This window comes from Natator depressus, chromosome 1 (genome assembly GCF_965152275.1).
Source record: "Natator depressus isolate rNatDep1 chromosome 1, rNatDep2.hap1, whole genome shotgun sequence".
Taxonomy (NCBI): Eukaryota; Metazoa; Chordata; order Testudines; family Cheloniidae; genus Natator; species Natator depressus.
In genome coordinates, this window is record NC_134234.1 from 259,325,771 (window position 1) to 259,343,830 (window position 18,060).

General features: G+C 39.0%; 1 protein-coding gene across 3 annotated transcripts in view; it reads right to left on the minus strand.

Moving 5' to 3' along the window:
- The window catches only part of LUC7L2 (LUC7 like 2, pre-mRNA splicing factor), a 58,370-nt gene that overhangs the window by 24,873 nt on the left and 15,437 nt on the right, over positions 1-18,060 (minus strand). For all 3 annotated transcript variants that reach the window (XM_074941749.1, XM_074941747.1, XM_074941748.1), the window contains 3 exons: positions 6,992-7,090; positions 4,838-4,948; positions 2,618-2,761 (listed from right to left, as the gene is read on the minus strand). In XM_074941749.1, the coding sequence (XP_074797850.1) occupies positions 2,618-2,761; positions 4,838-4,948; positions 6,992-7,090 (354 nt within the window). The remainder of the gene's footprint in view (positions 1-2,617; positions 2,762-4,837; positions 4,949-6,991; positions 7,091-18,060) is intronic.

Below are 18,060 nucleotides of genomic sequence, written 5' to 3' on the forward strand. Positions count from 1 at the left end.
ATTGACTTATTTTGTTTAGGAGAATCCATCCTCAACATACAGGATTCTGAAGATTATCCACCTTCAAGTTCACCATCATTTTCTATAGTTTCAGAGTTATCTGCCAATGATAGTGTTTCAGTCACATCATGTATGTCACATAGCCACAGTATATCACCTGTAGCAAAAAGAAAAGAAAATCTCCGTCATCCAGAAACCACCACAGATAAGTTTTTGATAAGAACCAGCAGATTACAGAAAGAGGTAATTGATGAAAAAATTGCCCCGTTTATTTATGCAACAAACTCTCCTTTCCGTATGATTGAGAACCCACACTTCATTAACATGGTTCAGTCATTCAGACCAGGATACAGTCCACCCGACAGAACAGATGTCGCAGGCAAATTGCTGGATAAAGTGTATGAAAGAGAAATTGTACAAAAGGTCTAGAGAGTGAAATTGTTAACCTGAGTCTTGATGGGTGGGAAGCAATGTCCACAATGATCCTGTTGTATGTGCTTGTGTGACAACAGAAGAAGGGAATGTCTTCCTTACAGAAGCAATTGATACATCAGGAAATGCACACATAGCAGAATACTTACAAGAAGTAGCAGTAAAAGCTAGAACAAACTGTGAAAAAAAATGCAAAATGTCTAGTACGTAGCTTGGTCACAGACAACGCTGCAAATGTATCCAAGTTGAGAAGAATTTTAGAAGAGAGTCCCAAGCTAATAACATACAGTTGCAGTGCTCATTTCATGCACCTCCTAACCAAAGACTTCAGTGTTCCAGAAATAAAGGCTAATGTTGTTGAAATTGCAAAATACTTCCGTAACCACCACTTTGCAGCCGCTGCTCTGAAAAAAGTGAAGGGAACCAAGCTAACTCTCCCACAAGATGGGCGATGGAACTCAGTAGTGGACTGTTTTGAGCACTATATCAAGAACTGGCCTAATCTGATGACAGTTTGTGAACAAAATCGTTAAAAAATAGATGGCACTGTCACAGCCAAAGTTCTCAACATTGGGCTTAAGAGAAATGTGGAGCACATGCTGAGTACCCTGAAGCCTATTTCTGTAGCCTTGAACAAAATGCAGGGAAATAGCTGTTTTATTGCTGATGCTGTTGAAATTTTGAAAGAACTGAGTGAGATCTTAAAAAGAGAAATATGCAATGAGAGAGTTAAATTACAAGCATTAAAAAAAAAAAAAACCGAATGGGTCAGACACTATTTCCAGCTCATTTTCTTGCAAATATTCTCAATACTCAGTACCAGGGTCAAACCTTAACTGCTGAAGAAAAGGAGTTGGCTATGACATGGACATCCAACAATCATCCCTCCATAATGCCAACTATAATAAACTTCAGGGCTAAGGGTGAACCATTCAAGAAATATATGTTTGTTGATGTTTTAAAGAAAGTCACACCAGTGAACCGGTGGAAGTCACTTAAGCACTTGGATTCAGAGACTGCTGAAATGATCATCTCACTTTCTACACCTGCAGAAGAAGCTACTGCTGTTAAAAGAGTATTTTCTTCCTTTGGAGTAATTCATTCCAAACTGAGACATTGTTTTGGGACCTGAAAAAGCAGGAAAGCTTGTTTTTCTTTTCCAGATTATGAACAAAACAGGAAAATGAAGGTGAAGACAACTGTGTTAGCTGTAGAAGTCAATATTTTAACTTTCTCATGTTGACCTGGCTGACAGTCGATTTATTTATTTTTAATATTTCATTTAACTATTTTAGTTAAAACAATTTAAACAAAAACAAACCTCATTTTAAAAAACTTGAATGTTTAACTAAAATCAAAAAATCATATGCTTGTTTTGTTAAAATATTATATGTTTGCTGTTGAAGAAAAACATCCAGAATACATAACCTTGTTGTTTTAGTTAAATAAAACAATTTAAATGTCTGTCTGGTGAATCCTCCAAATATTAATGATTAACCTGTTGAATTGGAGATAGTTCACTTCCCACTGACTTCATAAATATCTGCTTCAATTACCTTTGGTAAATGAAATAACCAAACAATCATTCATTTTCTGGTATAGTGGTAAACTAATCTGAAAAGTTTTCAAAATAAATCACTTTAAAAACGTATAGTGTGTACCTTCTAAAAATAAAACCTACATCTATCTCTGAGTTGTGAAGAATATGTATTAAGGTTAGAACAACCAAACTTTTATGTAGAAATCCATGATTAAATCAAGTCTTCCTAACTAGTGATTTAAATCAATTTGATTTGATTAAATCAAATCCACCCTGTTTACAATTGATTGCCTCAATCCCTGAATCAAAATTAAGGATGTGTTGCTGATTGATAACAATTGTATAGTACATAGCTGCTGATAAATTTTAAGTTATTATTTTGGGGCATTCAAAAAATGTAGGTGACAAAATAGACTTTTGGAAGGAAAAACCCTTTTACATAAAAGTTCAAGTCAAAGATACACTCAGCCATTTCCATTTTGGAAATAAAAATAATACAAACAGTTTAAAATCTTTCAATACATGCTGAGCATTCTAAACCAAATTATTCAGAGAAATATGGTTTAAGAAGATCTGGTCTCCTCTCATAAGGACCATCTGGAATGAACTGTCAATGAATTCACAGATGTAAAGACAACAAATTACCTCTGCTTCTCTCTTCTTTGCCCTGGCTTTCTCCACTTCATCCATTACTTTCTGGGACTCCTCCACATTTCCATCAGCTCCCAGCTGTTCTACTTTGGCCAACAGCTTCCCAATTTCTTCATTCAATTCATGAACTCGTTCAGCCTTGGAAAAACAAGGGGGAGCTCAATACTGGCAGGTTTTCATGTGTTTCAGGTTTGGATTTTTCTCAGAGAAGCTAGAATATGCTTGTTGGGATTAATATCCAGAAGTCATTGATATATAAAATAAACTCTTTAAGGCTAAGTCAATGGACATACATGTGGATCAGAGATATTTGTATCTGAACAAGTAGTGTAGGCCCCACCCACCCTGTATTCTCCAACATGTATACTCCAGAGTAGGAAATCCACCCTGGATATTCACAAGTTATTAAATTTGCAAGTTAGGACATTTCTGCAGCTGTGTCTGGGATTTTTATGATGGTAACTGTTATGATGCAAGACTCTCAAGGCTGCTGAAAGGGCTATCTGCACTCTCCTTGCTTGGTCTCTGGTTATGCTCCCCTTCGAGACCATAAATTTGTTTAGAAATCCTGAACAATACAAAAATTGTAAAGTCATTGCTCTCTATCCAATAAATAGGTTTGCAGAATTAATATTTTAATATAACCATTCCTCCAAACACGTGCATGCACTCACTGGAAGGAGACTTGAATTTTTCAGTTACAAAAACTAGATGAGACATCATGAACCTCTAAGCTCTCTCAGCTGCTGAGATTCGGGACAAAAATGGAGTTATCACTTTTTCATGGCATGCTCCACCACAGAGACTGAAGTTTCCTGAAGGAGAAGTGGATGACTAGTCGTCTCCCTGTTTTTCCTTCTCCTTTCAGGCAGTGTTTCCCAAACAATGAGTCCTAACCAATGAGTGGGTTGCAGAAAGGCATTAGAGGAGTTATGTCCACGGCCAGATCACCGGGCCCTGGCCTAAGAACATAAGAAGGCCACATCTAGCTCAGTATCCTGTCTTCCAACAGTGGCCAATGCCCAGTGCCCCATAGGGACACAATCCCTGCCCATCCTGGCTAATAGCCATTGATGGACCTATCCTCCAAAAAGTTATCTAGTTCTTTTTTGAACTGTGTTATAGTCTTGTCCTTCATAATATCCTCTAGGATATTTTGCCTAGACAAATATACACTTATGGCCCAGAGGGGAGGCACCAGGATGGGGGAGTGGAGGGCTTGGAGAACGAGCCGAGCCTGCCCTGCACTCACTCTGCAGTGGCAGCTCCTGCCCTGGCTCCCCACTTTGGGAGTTGCAACCTGACACACAGGACTGCAGGGCCACTCACATCTGGCGAGCCAGGCTCGGCTTGAACAAACAGCCAGGCCCAGCCCCGTGGGACAAGAGTTGCTGCTGTGGGGTTAGTATGGGTCAGGCTCCCTCTCTAAACCAGATGTCCCCAAAATTGTGGGGTGCACCCCATAGGAGGGTGCGGAGGAATATTCAAGGGGGTGCAGTGGGCAGAGGCCAGCCCCAGCTCTGCTCCGTCCCCAGTTCCCGTCTCCGTGCCTGGCCCCGTCCCCAGCCTTGGTGCAGCTCCACACGCAGCTGCCAGCCCCCACTGCAGCCTGGCTGCGTCTCCACTCCTGCCCCCAGCCTTGGCCCTTGGCCGCAGCTCCATTCCCACCACCCCCAGCTATGACCCCCCAGCCTCTGCCCCTTTACCCATGTCATCCTTTCCCTCCCCGCCAGCCCAGCTGGGGGAGGGGCACGGGGTGGTGGTGAAGGGGAGCATGACCCTTAAAAAGTTTGGGAACCACTGCTCTTAAACTCCCACATGCACCAGGCCAGAATTAGGGCTGTGGAGCCAGGGTTGAGGGTGCATATATGTAATGGTGGGTTTTATAAAAAGGAGACAAAATGCTGTTGGGTGGGTCGCCTTAGTAAAAAGTTTGGGAAACAATGATTTTAGGAAGAGATTCGGGGAGGACAGGGTATCTCTCAAACAAAAATCCTCAGTTTGGGTGGCCTGTCAAAGCCTAAACTTCCTTCCTTCTGAAAATGGTTTGAATTTCACTAATGGGTAATCTCATTTGAATTCACCTCAGGTGCACTTGTGCTAAATAAGAAATGGTTACTTTCTGATAGAGGAAAATCACCCCAATTGTAAGTATTCCCTTAAGCAATCCAAAAGGGCTTTGCAGCATGTCAGGAACCAGTTTTAAATGCTTACTTTAGCTGCAACTTCAGCACTGATCTCTTCTTGGGTTTCTGCTAGTCTTTTCTTAGCCACTTCAGTTCTTCTGTCACAGTCAGCAATGAATGACTGCAGGTGATCCATTGCCTAAAACATCAAAAGACTATCACTGCCAGAAAGAACAAGCAAAGCCACCCAGACAAAAAAAAATCTAGGCAAAGCCATATTTGAGAATGTGTGGGAATTACCTAATAAACTCCTTTTAGGTTCTCTTCACTAGGAAAAAAGGATCATTTTTAACCAGTGTTCAAGTCCTCAGAGAGCAGCCTAGAGTTTACCTCAAACCAGCCAATATGGGTTAAAACTAAAAATGCTTCATCATTGAGATTGTAAATTAGAGTTAATTAACATGGAGTAGTTTAACATGAGTTAAAAATATATCTTTATTTCTAGTGAATATAAGGCCTTAGGAGCTCACAAATGTGACTATTCTGTTAACCCAGATGCAAAACAGAAATATACTTTTAATTCTGTGGCTAAGAATAGCATCCTAACCCTAACCGGGGAAAGGGTTGGAATGGGGGCAGGGAAGGGGTGGGGCCTCATGGAAGGGGTGAAGTGGAGGCGGTGTCGGAGGCATCAGGGGGAGGCGTTCCTCACAACACCCAGCTCGCAGAGCCAGGTGGAGGCGGCACATATGGGGGAAGGGAAAGAGAGCAGAGGCACACAGGGCAGGTCACAGATTGGGATTCAGAAGGGCCAATGGGGGAGGGAGGGGGACAAACTAGGGTGGGGGCTGAATCAGAGTGGGGGGTGAAGGGACACATGGGGACAGGGTAGCAGAGACACACAGGGATAGATGTGCCTGACTGAATGGGAGAGGCTAGGGGTCAGCCAGGGTCTGCATGGTGGAGGCTCCCCAACTCCCTATCACTCTCCCCTGCATCCCCCCCCCCCCCAAGAAACAACTGTTCCATACTTCTCCCACCCACACCCAACAGCCTTCCAGGTTCACTCCCAGGCTCCTTCCCAGCAATTATGTCCCTCTCCCTCAGTTACCCCTGACTCCCTCAAGCCTTTGCACTGCTTCTGATGGGTGCGGGAACTACATTTCTGTACTGTAGTTTAAATGAATTATTAATCAAAGTTCTATATTAATACAGTACCACCTCAGAGTTCCCTCAGGAATGGAGGTTGTTTGCAGCTCTGAAATGCTTTTAACTCTGAACAAAATGTTATGGTTCTTCTTTCCAAAATTTACAGCTGAATGCTGACTTAATACAGCTTTGAAACTTTACTATGCAGAAGAAAAATGCTTCTTTTAACCATCTTAATTTAAATGAAACAAGCACAGAAGCCGTTTTCTTACCTTGTCAAATCTTTTTTTTTTTTTACCCCCCCCCCCACCCACCCCCCCGTTTTAGTAGTTTACATTTAACACAATACTATCCTGCTTGCCTTTTTTTGGAGGGTGGTTGGGAGGGGATACCTCTACTGCTGCCTTATTGTGTACTTCCGGTTCCAAATGAGATGTGTGGATGACCTGTCAGTTCATAGCTCTGGTGTTTACTCTGAGGTTACTGTATGCCTAGTAAGGAACTTATTTGTCAAAAAAACATTTCCTGAACCTTTTTCATTGTCTGTATTGTTACAGACATACTTGCTGATGGGTATTTTTAAATAAATTACTAAAATAATTGAAACTGGCATGATTATATTGTGTTATTTTGACAAAATAGGCAGAATTTTAAAATAGTGTGTGCATAATTTGTGTATATATATATATATATATATATATATATATATATATATATATATTTTTGGTGCAGAATTCCCTCATGAGTAATTTGTGATTAGCCATTTGTGCACTATAATGAACCACAATCAGTTTTGAGACAGGAGTTGATGGCAAAAGTCAGATGACATCCAGAGTTATGGGGATAACAGATATGGAAACTTAACTGCCTAGCCACAAACACAATACTCAGGTCTAGCCACAGACTAGGTGCTTAGCTATTTATATGCCCCCATCATTGTAGTATCTAGATAATCATGCAAGAGCCCCACCCTCCAAATCTATCGCTTTGTGGACAAGATTTATGTTTTCTCTCTATACTTAGCATGTTACATCTATTGTATGTGCATAACCAGTGGTAGAGAGAATAGTGTATTTTAAGGCAAAAAACATACATCAAGCTCAAAGAAAAAGTCTTGTTCTTTGGATGCAATTTCATAATCTGCTCTTAATGCCAGGTCATGCACCTTCAGACATTCTCCAAGGTCCATCCTCTGAAAATAGACACAAATGATTATTTGGGGGTGGAGTGGGAGAAGAGGTATAGCTTAATCTGTAGGAGAAATATTACTATAAGTGGAGTGTGTATGATTTTTTCAATTGTAAAATATTGGAAATTAAACCATTTTTCTTAATGGGACTTCAGATAAGATTATTTTAGTATTGCTACAGGTTATTTCAGTATTGCTACAATAACAATGTAGCATTTGGAATGATTTCAGCATGCAGGTGTCAGAAGAAATAAAGCAGAAAAATGACTAACATTAAGTCAGATCCTATTTGTGCTGTATGACCTGAGAACCATCATCTCCCACCCTATTTTAAAACATGCTCATTAACCAAAGTTCATGAAAAAGATTGAAGTAATAGACATCCTGTATTTAGCTAAACAATTTAAAAGGTCCAAGTCACTGCAGCACTGTTTTCAGCTAACTGGGTAATGGATAATCTGCAGTGACAGTTGTTGGCCCACACTAGGAGATAAATGACTTAGTCTTAATCATTGTTGAAACTGCTGTAATCTAAGCTTTCTTACAGAGAAGCGTTGTTTAGAACTGGACAGGTTAAATAAAAAGTCTGGCTGAAATCTCCCTCTCCCTCAAAAGATTTTGTGATGAGCGAGGACAAGTCAGCAGTCTAAGTGCATGTCTTAAGACTTAAGAACTAAAAAAAACAAACAAAAAAAAAACAAACAAAAAACAAAACCCCCAGCCCCTTAAATAGTTTATCTTTCATCTAAAGTAGTACTAAAAGGATGCAGTGGGAAGAGGAAGAGGCAAAAGGAATGAGGTAGAAAATGAAATGGATCGAGCCATTGCCCATTATATGTTATGGAGAAAAATCCTGCAAGGAGCAGAGAATTCTTTTAAAGTGTGCCCATAAGGGTAACACGCAGATAGCAGTTAAATTCTGTTTCTAATTTGAAATTCAGCTACGATAAAGCATAACATTCTAATTAAATTAGCTACCCATGAGTTTGTAAGGAGGCAAGACAAAGCAAGATAAACATAACCCAATCGATTCATACCAAGAGAAGGAACAAAGTGTTACCCAAAACACCATGTTTTTATGCTAAATGAGATTCTGCAAAGATGTGTCTGATTTTTTCCCCCCATGTGAAAATACTGAAGACAACAAAAATAGGTTACCAACATCTTTATTTGACTATATCACATAACATTTTTAAAAACAAAATGAGTAGAATTTTCCTTAAATCAACAATCTAAGATAACAATGAGAAATATGTAATCAATAAACTATGAAAAGTATCTGAGAAGAAACAATAATTTGTAATTTCTAAGACACTTGCTGGCAGTGGCCATCCTGCTAAAACATGACCTCATGCATGCAACTGTCAGTATGCATGGAGAGACTTGACCATTGTCAGAGACTGGAAATAAGTCACTGCTCTGGTTTAACAACCAAAATAAAATCATAAAAATGAGTTTAAAGCATTTTTTTTAAAAATAAGCACAGTATTAACAGCAGGGGGAAATTTGAAAGTTACGTGATACTTGACTTCAATTGTCAAAGACAATTTCACTTTAACAAGATACCTAATGTATTGCCAGACGTTCAGAAATTACTAGCAGTATAAATTATTCACAAAGGTAAACATTTAAGAGAACAGTCTCCAATAGCTCACATCAGTGAAAAGTATGTTTAAATTTAACATTTTAAAATGTTTGTGGAGAAGTAAAGAACCCTAAATGTTTTCTTAGTTAAAAAAAAAAAACCCAAGTTTTTAGTTCTTTACATACTCTTCATCTTGTTAATCTAAGGTATTTTTTCCATTTATGATTTTATTTAATTGTTGAGAGTAGCAAGAGGACTGGAGTTTTCCCTATAATTGCCACACAGAACTTTGCGACAATCATGTTGTTAGGTGACATAAGCAACTAAGAGTTAGTGGCCATGTAAGTTATTATGCAGGTCTGCTTTCCATGCTAGCAGATTCCAATTCTTTATTCAACTGGAGTTAGAAGATTTGATTACAAGAATAATGAATTATGTTTTGACAAATGTAATTAATCAACATTAGAAAGCGTCTGTCTTGCAGCCTCAGAAAGCACTGCACATTGTATCTAGAGCATTGTTGAAATTAGGACTAGGTAAAATTATAACCACTTAAGAGTTAAAACCTTGGGTTTAAAAGGGAACTATCAAATTTGTCAGCACTTTGGACAGAGTTCCCCCATTCCAGGTGTACACAAAACTTTACCTCAATCTGATGATCTGCAGTAATAAGTGATATGAAAATACTGACATAAGATCTGAAATATGTCCAGCATGAGATGGAGTGATAAAAGTAAATCTGAAAATTTTCCAATTCAGAGACAGAAGATTAGACTAAAGAAAATTACAAATTATACTTAGTTAATATATTAAAACACTAAAGCAATCAAAAACAACATTTTGGACATGAGAATATTCAGATTTAACGTTCTTACACCAAGCTTTGCAGACCTAAACAAAACCTGGCTAGATGACGTTGTAGTTGTTGGCTCAACAGACTTCAGCCAAGTATACTGTGCAGCACAAGACACAGGGAACTCAGGCAGAAGGTATTGTTGGGCTTGTTGTAGCCACATTCACATGTAGGAGGTCTACAGCCCTAAAAGATAGCTATAAGCGGTCATCTGATTTTCAGGTCTTGGAATGGGGTCAATATTGGTACACTGGTCACTCTGAAACACCAAAGAGGCCTTTGCTGAACCAATCGGATTCTTCACTGTGCTGAGGCACCAAGGCTGACAATGTTTGGTAACTTCACTGAAGTTAATGACTTCTGCATAGATTCAGGTTTTCATGGATATCGGGTGCCATGACAACTAGGGCACTGTAAAAATTGGTTTGCAAATCAGCAGACAGAGCTAGATACAGTGTAGTCAAGTATTTGGAATGGGACTGGAGATGGAGAAAGAAAATGTTAATCAGGACAGATCTCTTATCTTCTGTGATTTGAGGTCAGGACACATCTTTCCCATAGGGACAGAGAGCATGTTGTGGTCGTCCATGCCTTAGAGGCTGATGAAACTTGAGGTTCCAGATGGCTCTGAAGTAATATATTGTTTGCCATCAGGCCACTATTGAAGGGTTGGGACTGAACAACAACCTTTTGTCCTCCATCATTGATACAGTGACCTTTAAATGTCCTCTTAACTTCACCCTTACAAGTCATGATGGTTTACAGAGGAAGGTAAAAGGACAAGCAGAATGGCTACAGCACTGGAAGTCCCTGGCTGAATTTGATTGCAAATGTATAAGAGTATTTGCAGTCACATGCAGGAACAGTGCAAGAGACAAAGAAGAGTTCTTCACCTCCACCACAGCATCTGCTAACTCTCTCACTGCAAACCAGATGTAAGCCCTTCACTAGCAAAGGCCAGTATGGCAATATTGAATTGGAGGCTATCAATATATCCATAAGGGAAAAAACTTCCTTAAGGACAAATGACGTCCTGCGATGGAGCTCTTGCTTCAGAAAATATTGCTTGTCATCAAATCTTGCCAACTATCCACTTATGTAAAACCTTCCATTTTTCTGAAAAGGTCAGCAAAAAGGTGGAAGCAGATTAAATGGCAATTTTTCAAGTCCTCCAATTTCCTAGTTCCAAGTCAGTCACGTTTTAGATAACTATTCATCTGTATTAAGAGATCCTACACATAAGCTCTTTCAGGAAACAGTTTTGCCACCCCTTCTGTGTAACATGTACATGAGGCCATCAGAGTTAGTAAGGAAATATGGACTGCACTGAATTCAGTATGCTCAGCTTTTCAATCACATTAGATCCAGCTGGTGCAATGAAATGAATAAACTCAGTGTTTTTATGAAGACAGAACAGAGGAGGGCAAGCTTGATGACTATTAATTAAAACAAGATTGAAGCAGTGATGGTGGGTTGGGGATAGCAATTGAAAGATGAGTACAGGTACCCCTGGATGAGAGCATCCACCATTTGTACCCCAAATTCACTTTTGGAACTGTATGATTCAGAGCTGCTTTTGGCATTTTAACTAACAGCTGTAGCTAAACAGGTCTTTTCCAAGAATCTGGATCTAGTTAGAGTGAGATTTTGTTTCTGTTACAGATCTTGCTATCATCATTCACTTCTTTGCCACCTTGAGACAAGACTGGTATAATAAGCACTACAGGGGGTTGCAAAGAGACTATTCAGAAACTGGAGCTAGTGCACAATATAGATGGCCGTATGATGAGCCAGCCATACTGTAGCAGCATATAACATCAATACTTCCAGGAGCAGCACTGCTTCCTGATAAGTTTCTGGGAGAAGTTCAAGGTGCCTTTTTAAAAAAAAAAAGGTCACCAACCTAAGTCTTAAATGATTTGGTATCTGAGGTACTGCATCTTTGTCTTCCACTGTGGCAGTACAGAAGAAAATAGGTACTCAAGCTGGAGCACGAAAGGGAGCTTTTTATGAGGTATCTTCTATTATGGAATTCACTCCCTTTTTGATCCAATAGAGCCAGAATTTTTTTTGTCTTCTGTATATGCTGCAAAGCTTATATTTTCTTGTAGGCACCAGAGCGGCGTGGAGACGGATGAGGATTTAAGTTATTTTATGACGTGAATGGGCAGAGTATCTATTTTTTGAGGGAGAGCTTACTAACTGGAAAAACTCCTGACCTAAAGTATTGTAAAGAACATTTTAGATTTTTAGTTAGGCATCAGATTTAAAATACCAATCTAGAGTTCCACGTTTCTCCACAGAATTAAACACCCACACACCCCTTTAATCTTTCCCCTATCTATACTTTCCTTTGGAATACATTAATTACAACATTACAGATTTTCACTACGATATAGCCTGCAACCATCCTTCCCCACTCTATCAGACATTGGGTGATTTCAGGCCAGTATTGCAAGGGTGTCTGCAATATTAGGATTTTACAGACCAGCTGCGTAAATACTAAAGTGTGAGCTCTGGCCAGTCATCTAGAGATTGGAGACTGACCAATACTAGGAAGGTGAAGTAAATGTAGTCAAAGCTCTGGCCCATTTTAACAAGAACCTTAAGAATGTACTTAACTTTCAACAACGTGAGTTGTCCTGTTAAAGTCAATAGAACTACTCATGCGCTCAAAGTTAACCATGTACTTAAGTACCTTGATAATTTGGAGCCTCTAGCCATATGGTCCTATCCTGCAAGCCTCCTGGAAGGCGTTAAGTGCCATGGCTTCAAGAGATGTTGAAGGTACTCAGCATCTTGCAGGATCAGACCTACATAGTGTACTTTATGGTAGGCATATGGAATGTGCAAAATGTGAGACAAGGTGCTCTCTGGCCCATAATGAAAAAGGAAGCATAAGAGGTTCATCAGTTGTATATGGGATAGCAATTCGCAAGACAACATGCAGTATTTTTGTGGCATGCCAGAGTATCTGATAGGGAAGTATGGTCAATCTTAATGGGGCAGAGTTAAGATTATTGCAGGAAAGCAAAAGTGAATTTCCTCAATTTCAAGGCTTTAGTGTTTGGGTTTTTTTAAACAACATTTTAATAATTTCTTGAACATATATTATTTATAACTTATGTATAAGCCCCTTCATTTTCAGTTTAAACTGACTTTTACCAAAAATTTCCCACATTTTACAAAAAGTATTATTCATTTTTTCCCGATTTTAACTCTACTTTTCTAAACAAACAGGCACGCACATGAGCTCTGAAGTGCACACACACATCTGATTGTACGGATAAATCTCACACCCATCACGTACACATTTCAAGTTGTTAGCAGATAACAGTTTAAATATTTGACACACTAAAATGAGAAGAAAGTGAAAATCTGTGTCAGAATATGTTTCAGAACACATGCAAATATTCAAAAAGTTTAAACACAAAACAGGAGAAACAAAACAAAATAAAAACAGGAGAAATGGATGAAGTGGAGTGTATGCACTGCAAATGGGGTAGCCCAATTATTAAATGTAAATATTTATAGGCTAATGGTTCTAAGTCTACAACAGTGAACTATTTATTCCAATGAAAAGTTTTATTTGGGGATTGGAGATATATTGTTATCTTAAACTCAGAGGTGGCATTATTTTAGTTCTGCAGCAAACCACACTGATGAATGGAATTCAAAGCATTAATCTACTGAATACTTTTCCCCCCCGCCTTTCCACCCACCAAAATAAACCCCAGTATTTACCCAGAAAAATTATTAATAGTTTTTTGCACTGATTTGCACCTGTTTTTTGGGTAACACACACTGATAAATTCCCGGAAAAAATTAAATAAAATAAAAACTGAAAACAAAGGGCTCTACCTATGTATTAATGACCTTATCTTTATTAACTATTTGTCTGAAACTTTTCTTACTTTTCATTTTAGTATTCTGATATTTCACTATTTATACAGAAATTTGAAACATAACACTGTAAAGACATGTATAAGCTCTATAGGTTTTGATTTGCAAACCTTGTAAAGTACACAGAGGCCAACACAGTGCTTAAACCTGCAGGCTGCTTGTAAGCTCCATACCACTAATTATAGCTTAGAAACTCCACCAATATTGTGTAGAGTTTGTAATACTAGAGAGGGAAAAATACTAAAGAATTCAGGATTTCTTTTTAAAAAATGGAAAAATTAAGCCTATTTACTAGTTTTCATTGGGCTTAAAAGGCATAAAAATAAGTCTGAAGCCTTTAGGACAAAGTACTTCAGATATAAATGGTCAAAAATTTTTTTATATAAACAGGTTGTTCGCAAGAGAAATATGACTCTTCTATTTGGAAAGACTCATAACTGGAAAGAGCTGGGTCAATTAATCTCAAACTTCCTAAAAATTCTCTTGTGTCTGAAATGTATGGGTTAAGCCCTGTATCCACATAATGCCTGAGATGAACCCTGTGCCCATATAGTCAGATTGAAGGAGCAGGGCATCAGTATAGAAAACATCAATCTGAAAGAAGAGTTTTTGTGAGAGAAAAGAGGAAAAATGTCAAAACCAGGTTTAGAAGAGACATTGTTTTATATGGAGTCACTTTCTGTGGCCCATGATAACTAATATATTACAGCTTACCGCATGATATAGTATTACCTGTAAAGAACTTGAAGACTGCTTTGCGTAAACAGACATTCACATAGAACAGAATACACTGGGGGTTTTTTTAACCTTAATTTTAACTTTTTCAAATAGGATCTATTCTCTTACTTCCACTGTGTACTAGAGTATACAATAAAAGTTCCTCTTCCCCCTCTCCTTGCCAGCTTCTCCTGCTGGAATATACACAGCTGACTGTGTGATCCATGCAGTGGCTTTCAAAGTAGAGCTGGGCAAAATTTTCAGATGAATAGTTTGTTCAATGAAAAAGGAAGTTTCAGGTTGACCAAAAACTATTCATGAATATATTGACCACACACACACACTAAACACTGCAGTAATGTCAAAACAAAATGTTTTGTCCCAAAATTGTTTAGACTTTCAGGCATTTTGACAAAAGGAAAGGATTCACGAAACAACCAGAGGAGGAGCCTCCCTTGTAAGCTTTAGATCAGTAGTTAGGGTGCACTCACATGTGATTTGGGAGTCAAGTTCCATTCTCCACTCTACCTGATGAAGAGAGCCAATATACGACACCCTAGTTCAAATCCCTTCACCTCACCAGGCAGAGAAGTCAATTGAACTCAGGTCTCTCACATCCCAGATGAGTGACAGCTCAAAAGTAATCAACAGAATCTCCCATAATACCCTGGGTCTGGCCAGAGTAGCAGATTCTATATACAAAACATGAAACTACAGGTAAGAAAAGTAGTTTTATCCTTTCTCCATGGTAGGATTCATCACTCTAAGTAGTAGTTATGGGAAATGGCCAGAAGTGCACAAACTCCCTTCCAAAAAATATGGAGGGAGATGTACATTTTAGAGATCCATTGCTCTAAGAGGAAGACAGAAGCAGAAGATCCACTTGTGTCTGAGTGTTTTATTTGTTTCCCAATCAAAGTAAGAGCATATCTGATGTATGGTGAGACCATTTATAAATGATACAGCTTTGCATTTGTTTTATTAGACAAAATTGAGAGAAGGCTAGGAGATTCTGCATACGAAAACAGCAGGTAAGAGACAAATATTAAGGCCTAGTAGTTTGCCAAAGATATGAACAGAAGGCTTTTCAAGGCTACTGGTTTAGTCATATGAAGCACTGTAGCTTCCTGCTTGCAAAGCCAGCAAGTCACTGGTGGAGTGAGCACTATTTCCTTTCAGGAGCTCCTGATCGGCCTTGAAATCGTTTTTTTAAAACATATGGCTTTATACCAAATACAGTTTTATACCCCTTAACCACACACAGAATACGAAGTTGATATTCCAACCTGTTTGAAGGATTAGCAATGAAAGAGAACAGCAATCTAAAGTGTTGCCATCTCTCAAGATTTTGTCATGAAACTAGCAATACTTGATGGGTTTTTCTTTTTTATTTAAATTTAATTTAAAGCCCCTATTCTTGGAATCATTATGCAAGAATCTCTGCTTCCACAAGAAAAAAAACACTTTCTTGCCCTCATGGCTGGGGAGAAAAGCTTGAAGATATGAATTCTAAAGGCTCAAAACCAAAAGACAATTTAAAATCTCATGATTTTTAAGCAACTCCTGATTTGGAGTCCAACTTATTTTTGAATGTTTGCAGCTAGTAAAACTGGAGTGCTCATCCAACTACGCAGAAATAGTCTTTGTAGGGGCAAAATCAGAAATAAGTCTGAAAACCACCTTGTCTGCATGTAGGGTCACTTACTAGAGAGATACTCTCCTAGCTGAAACAATGGCCAGTATTATAAGGGACTTTAGGTTCACAACATGGTTAACACTTCTGCCCTCTGTTCAAAGGATGTCTTTGACAGAGCCCAAAATACTCTGTTTAGCTTCTATTACTCTACTTTGAACGCCCAACAGAAGCTCCGTCCTAAGAAATTGCTTTGGAGAAGTAAGACATAAGAGGATGCAAAAGTAGGAAATAGAAGAAATTGTGTACATTGTTTCTAATACACAGACTTGAACTCTCTTGAAATTCCATCTTAGAATTTACAGAAGCTTTACAGGTCATCTGGAATTTCATCTGAAAAGTCAGCCAAAACAGGTTAACCCCCCTGAGAAAGCACTAGGAAAACAACCTCTCCAAAAACAGTCCTGAGAAGTTGAGTGAAGTCCTTTCAAAGTGTTAAAGGAAATCAAGCAATTCCTTAGAGCATCCATGGCTCAAAAACACTATCAGTATGGATCCCAAGTTATACATGTAGAGATCTGGATTATTCAGAGGAACTTTATGAATGGTCTTTGATCCTCAGGAAAGTCTACATACAGGGTTTCTGCCAACATATGTAATATTCAAGGAGACCCTAGTCAAGGTAGAAAAAAGAAATCAGGATGACTAACACCTTTTCCTGATTGACCACTTGGCTATTAAGCCAGACAAGATCACGTATAAGCCTACAGGTCTGCCCACCACTGCGTTTCTCTGTCTTGGGTTCATATGAATGTACACACACACACACACGTTTCAGAGTAACAGCCGTGTTAGTCTGTATTCGCAAAAAGAAAAGGAGTACTTGTGGCACCTTAGAGACTAACCAATTTATTTGAGCATAAGCTTTCGTGAGCTACAGCTCACTTCATCGGATGCATACTGTGGAAAGTATAGAAGATCTTTTTATACACACAAAGCATGAAAAAATGGGTGTTTACCACTACAAAAGGTTCTCTCTCCCCCCACCCCACTCTCCTGCTGGTAATAGCTTATCTAAAGTGGTTACTCTCCTTACAATGTGTATGATGATCAAGTTGGGCTCCTCCCCCCCCCCACCAGACCCACTCTCCTGTTGGTAATAGCTTATCTAAAGTGATCACTCTCCGTACAATGTGTATACACATTGTAAGGAGAGTGATCACTTTAGATAAGCTATTACCAACCGGGGTGGGGGGGACGACCTGAATTTGTGCTGGAAATGGCCCAACTTGATCATCATACACATTGTAAGGAGAGTGATCCCTTTAGATAAGCTATTACCAGCAGGAGAGTGGGGTGGGGGGAGAGAAAACCTTTTGTAGTGGTAAACACCCATTTTTTCATGCTTTGTGTGTATAAAAAGATCTTCTATACTTTCCACAGTATGCATCCGATGAAGTGAGCTGTAGCTCACGAAAGCTTATGCTCAAATAAATTGGTTAGTCTCTAAGGTGCCACAAGTACTCCTTTTCTTTTTACACACACACACACACACACACACACTGTCAATAGGGCAGGGGGAGAGGAATTGTGTGTATGTAGCATGAAAAAACTGCACTTTGCTGATCGGATTAGCCACAGATAGCTCAATTTAAAGGAGACTCCATCTGGCCACTAATAGCTTAAAAACCTTGTGGCTGAACTCCCAATCCTCTACCGCAAAAACCAGTCAATATACAAGTCTGACCTTAGGACATATGCTGCTGTGAACAAGAGAATTTGTTACTTCAGAAGATTCTGATGGACTCGAAGTTCGGTAACCCTTTCTTGATTCTTCCCCAGAAGTCAGATATATCATGATTTTCCTATGGACCGTAATATATTCTGCAGAATCTCATGGACATTTCTCAAGGGCAATAATTAGTCAGACAAAACTACAAGTTTTTATGTTCCCCTTTTAATGGTGCTGTAGCTTCCTGAAATGGTCATTTCCCCAGAACCATGAGAAAGTTCATTTGAACTCCTGCTCTTAAAGAAGGCTTCTCAGTAAACAGCAGGATACAGGATAGGTCACAAAGGCTTTTCTCTGGGGATTCCCTTCCAATTGCTCCTAATGAAGGGAGTAAGTTACTCAGTTTTTCGTTGCGTTCAGAGCTACACTGTGGGAGACTCTCAGTATCTTGAGGATTCCCTTTGAATGAGGTGGAAAAAGTGTTGCTGATAAAAATATTTAGGAATATGGAGATATGTCTTGAGGGGACTGATTCTCCTGAGGTGCCTTG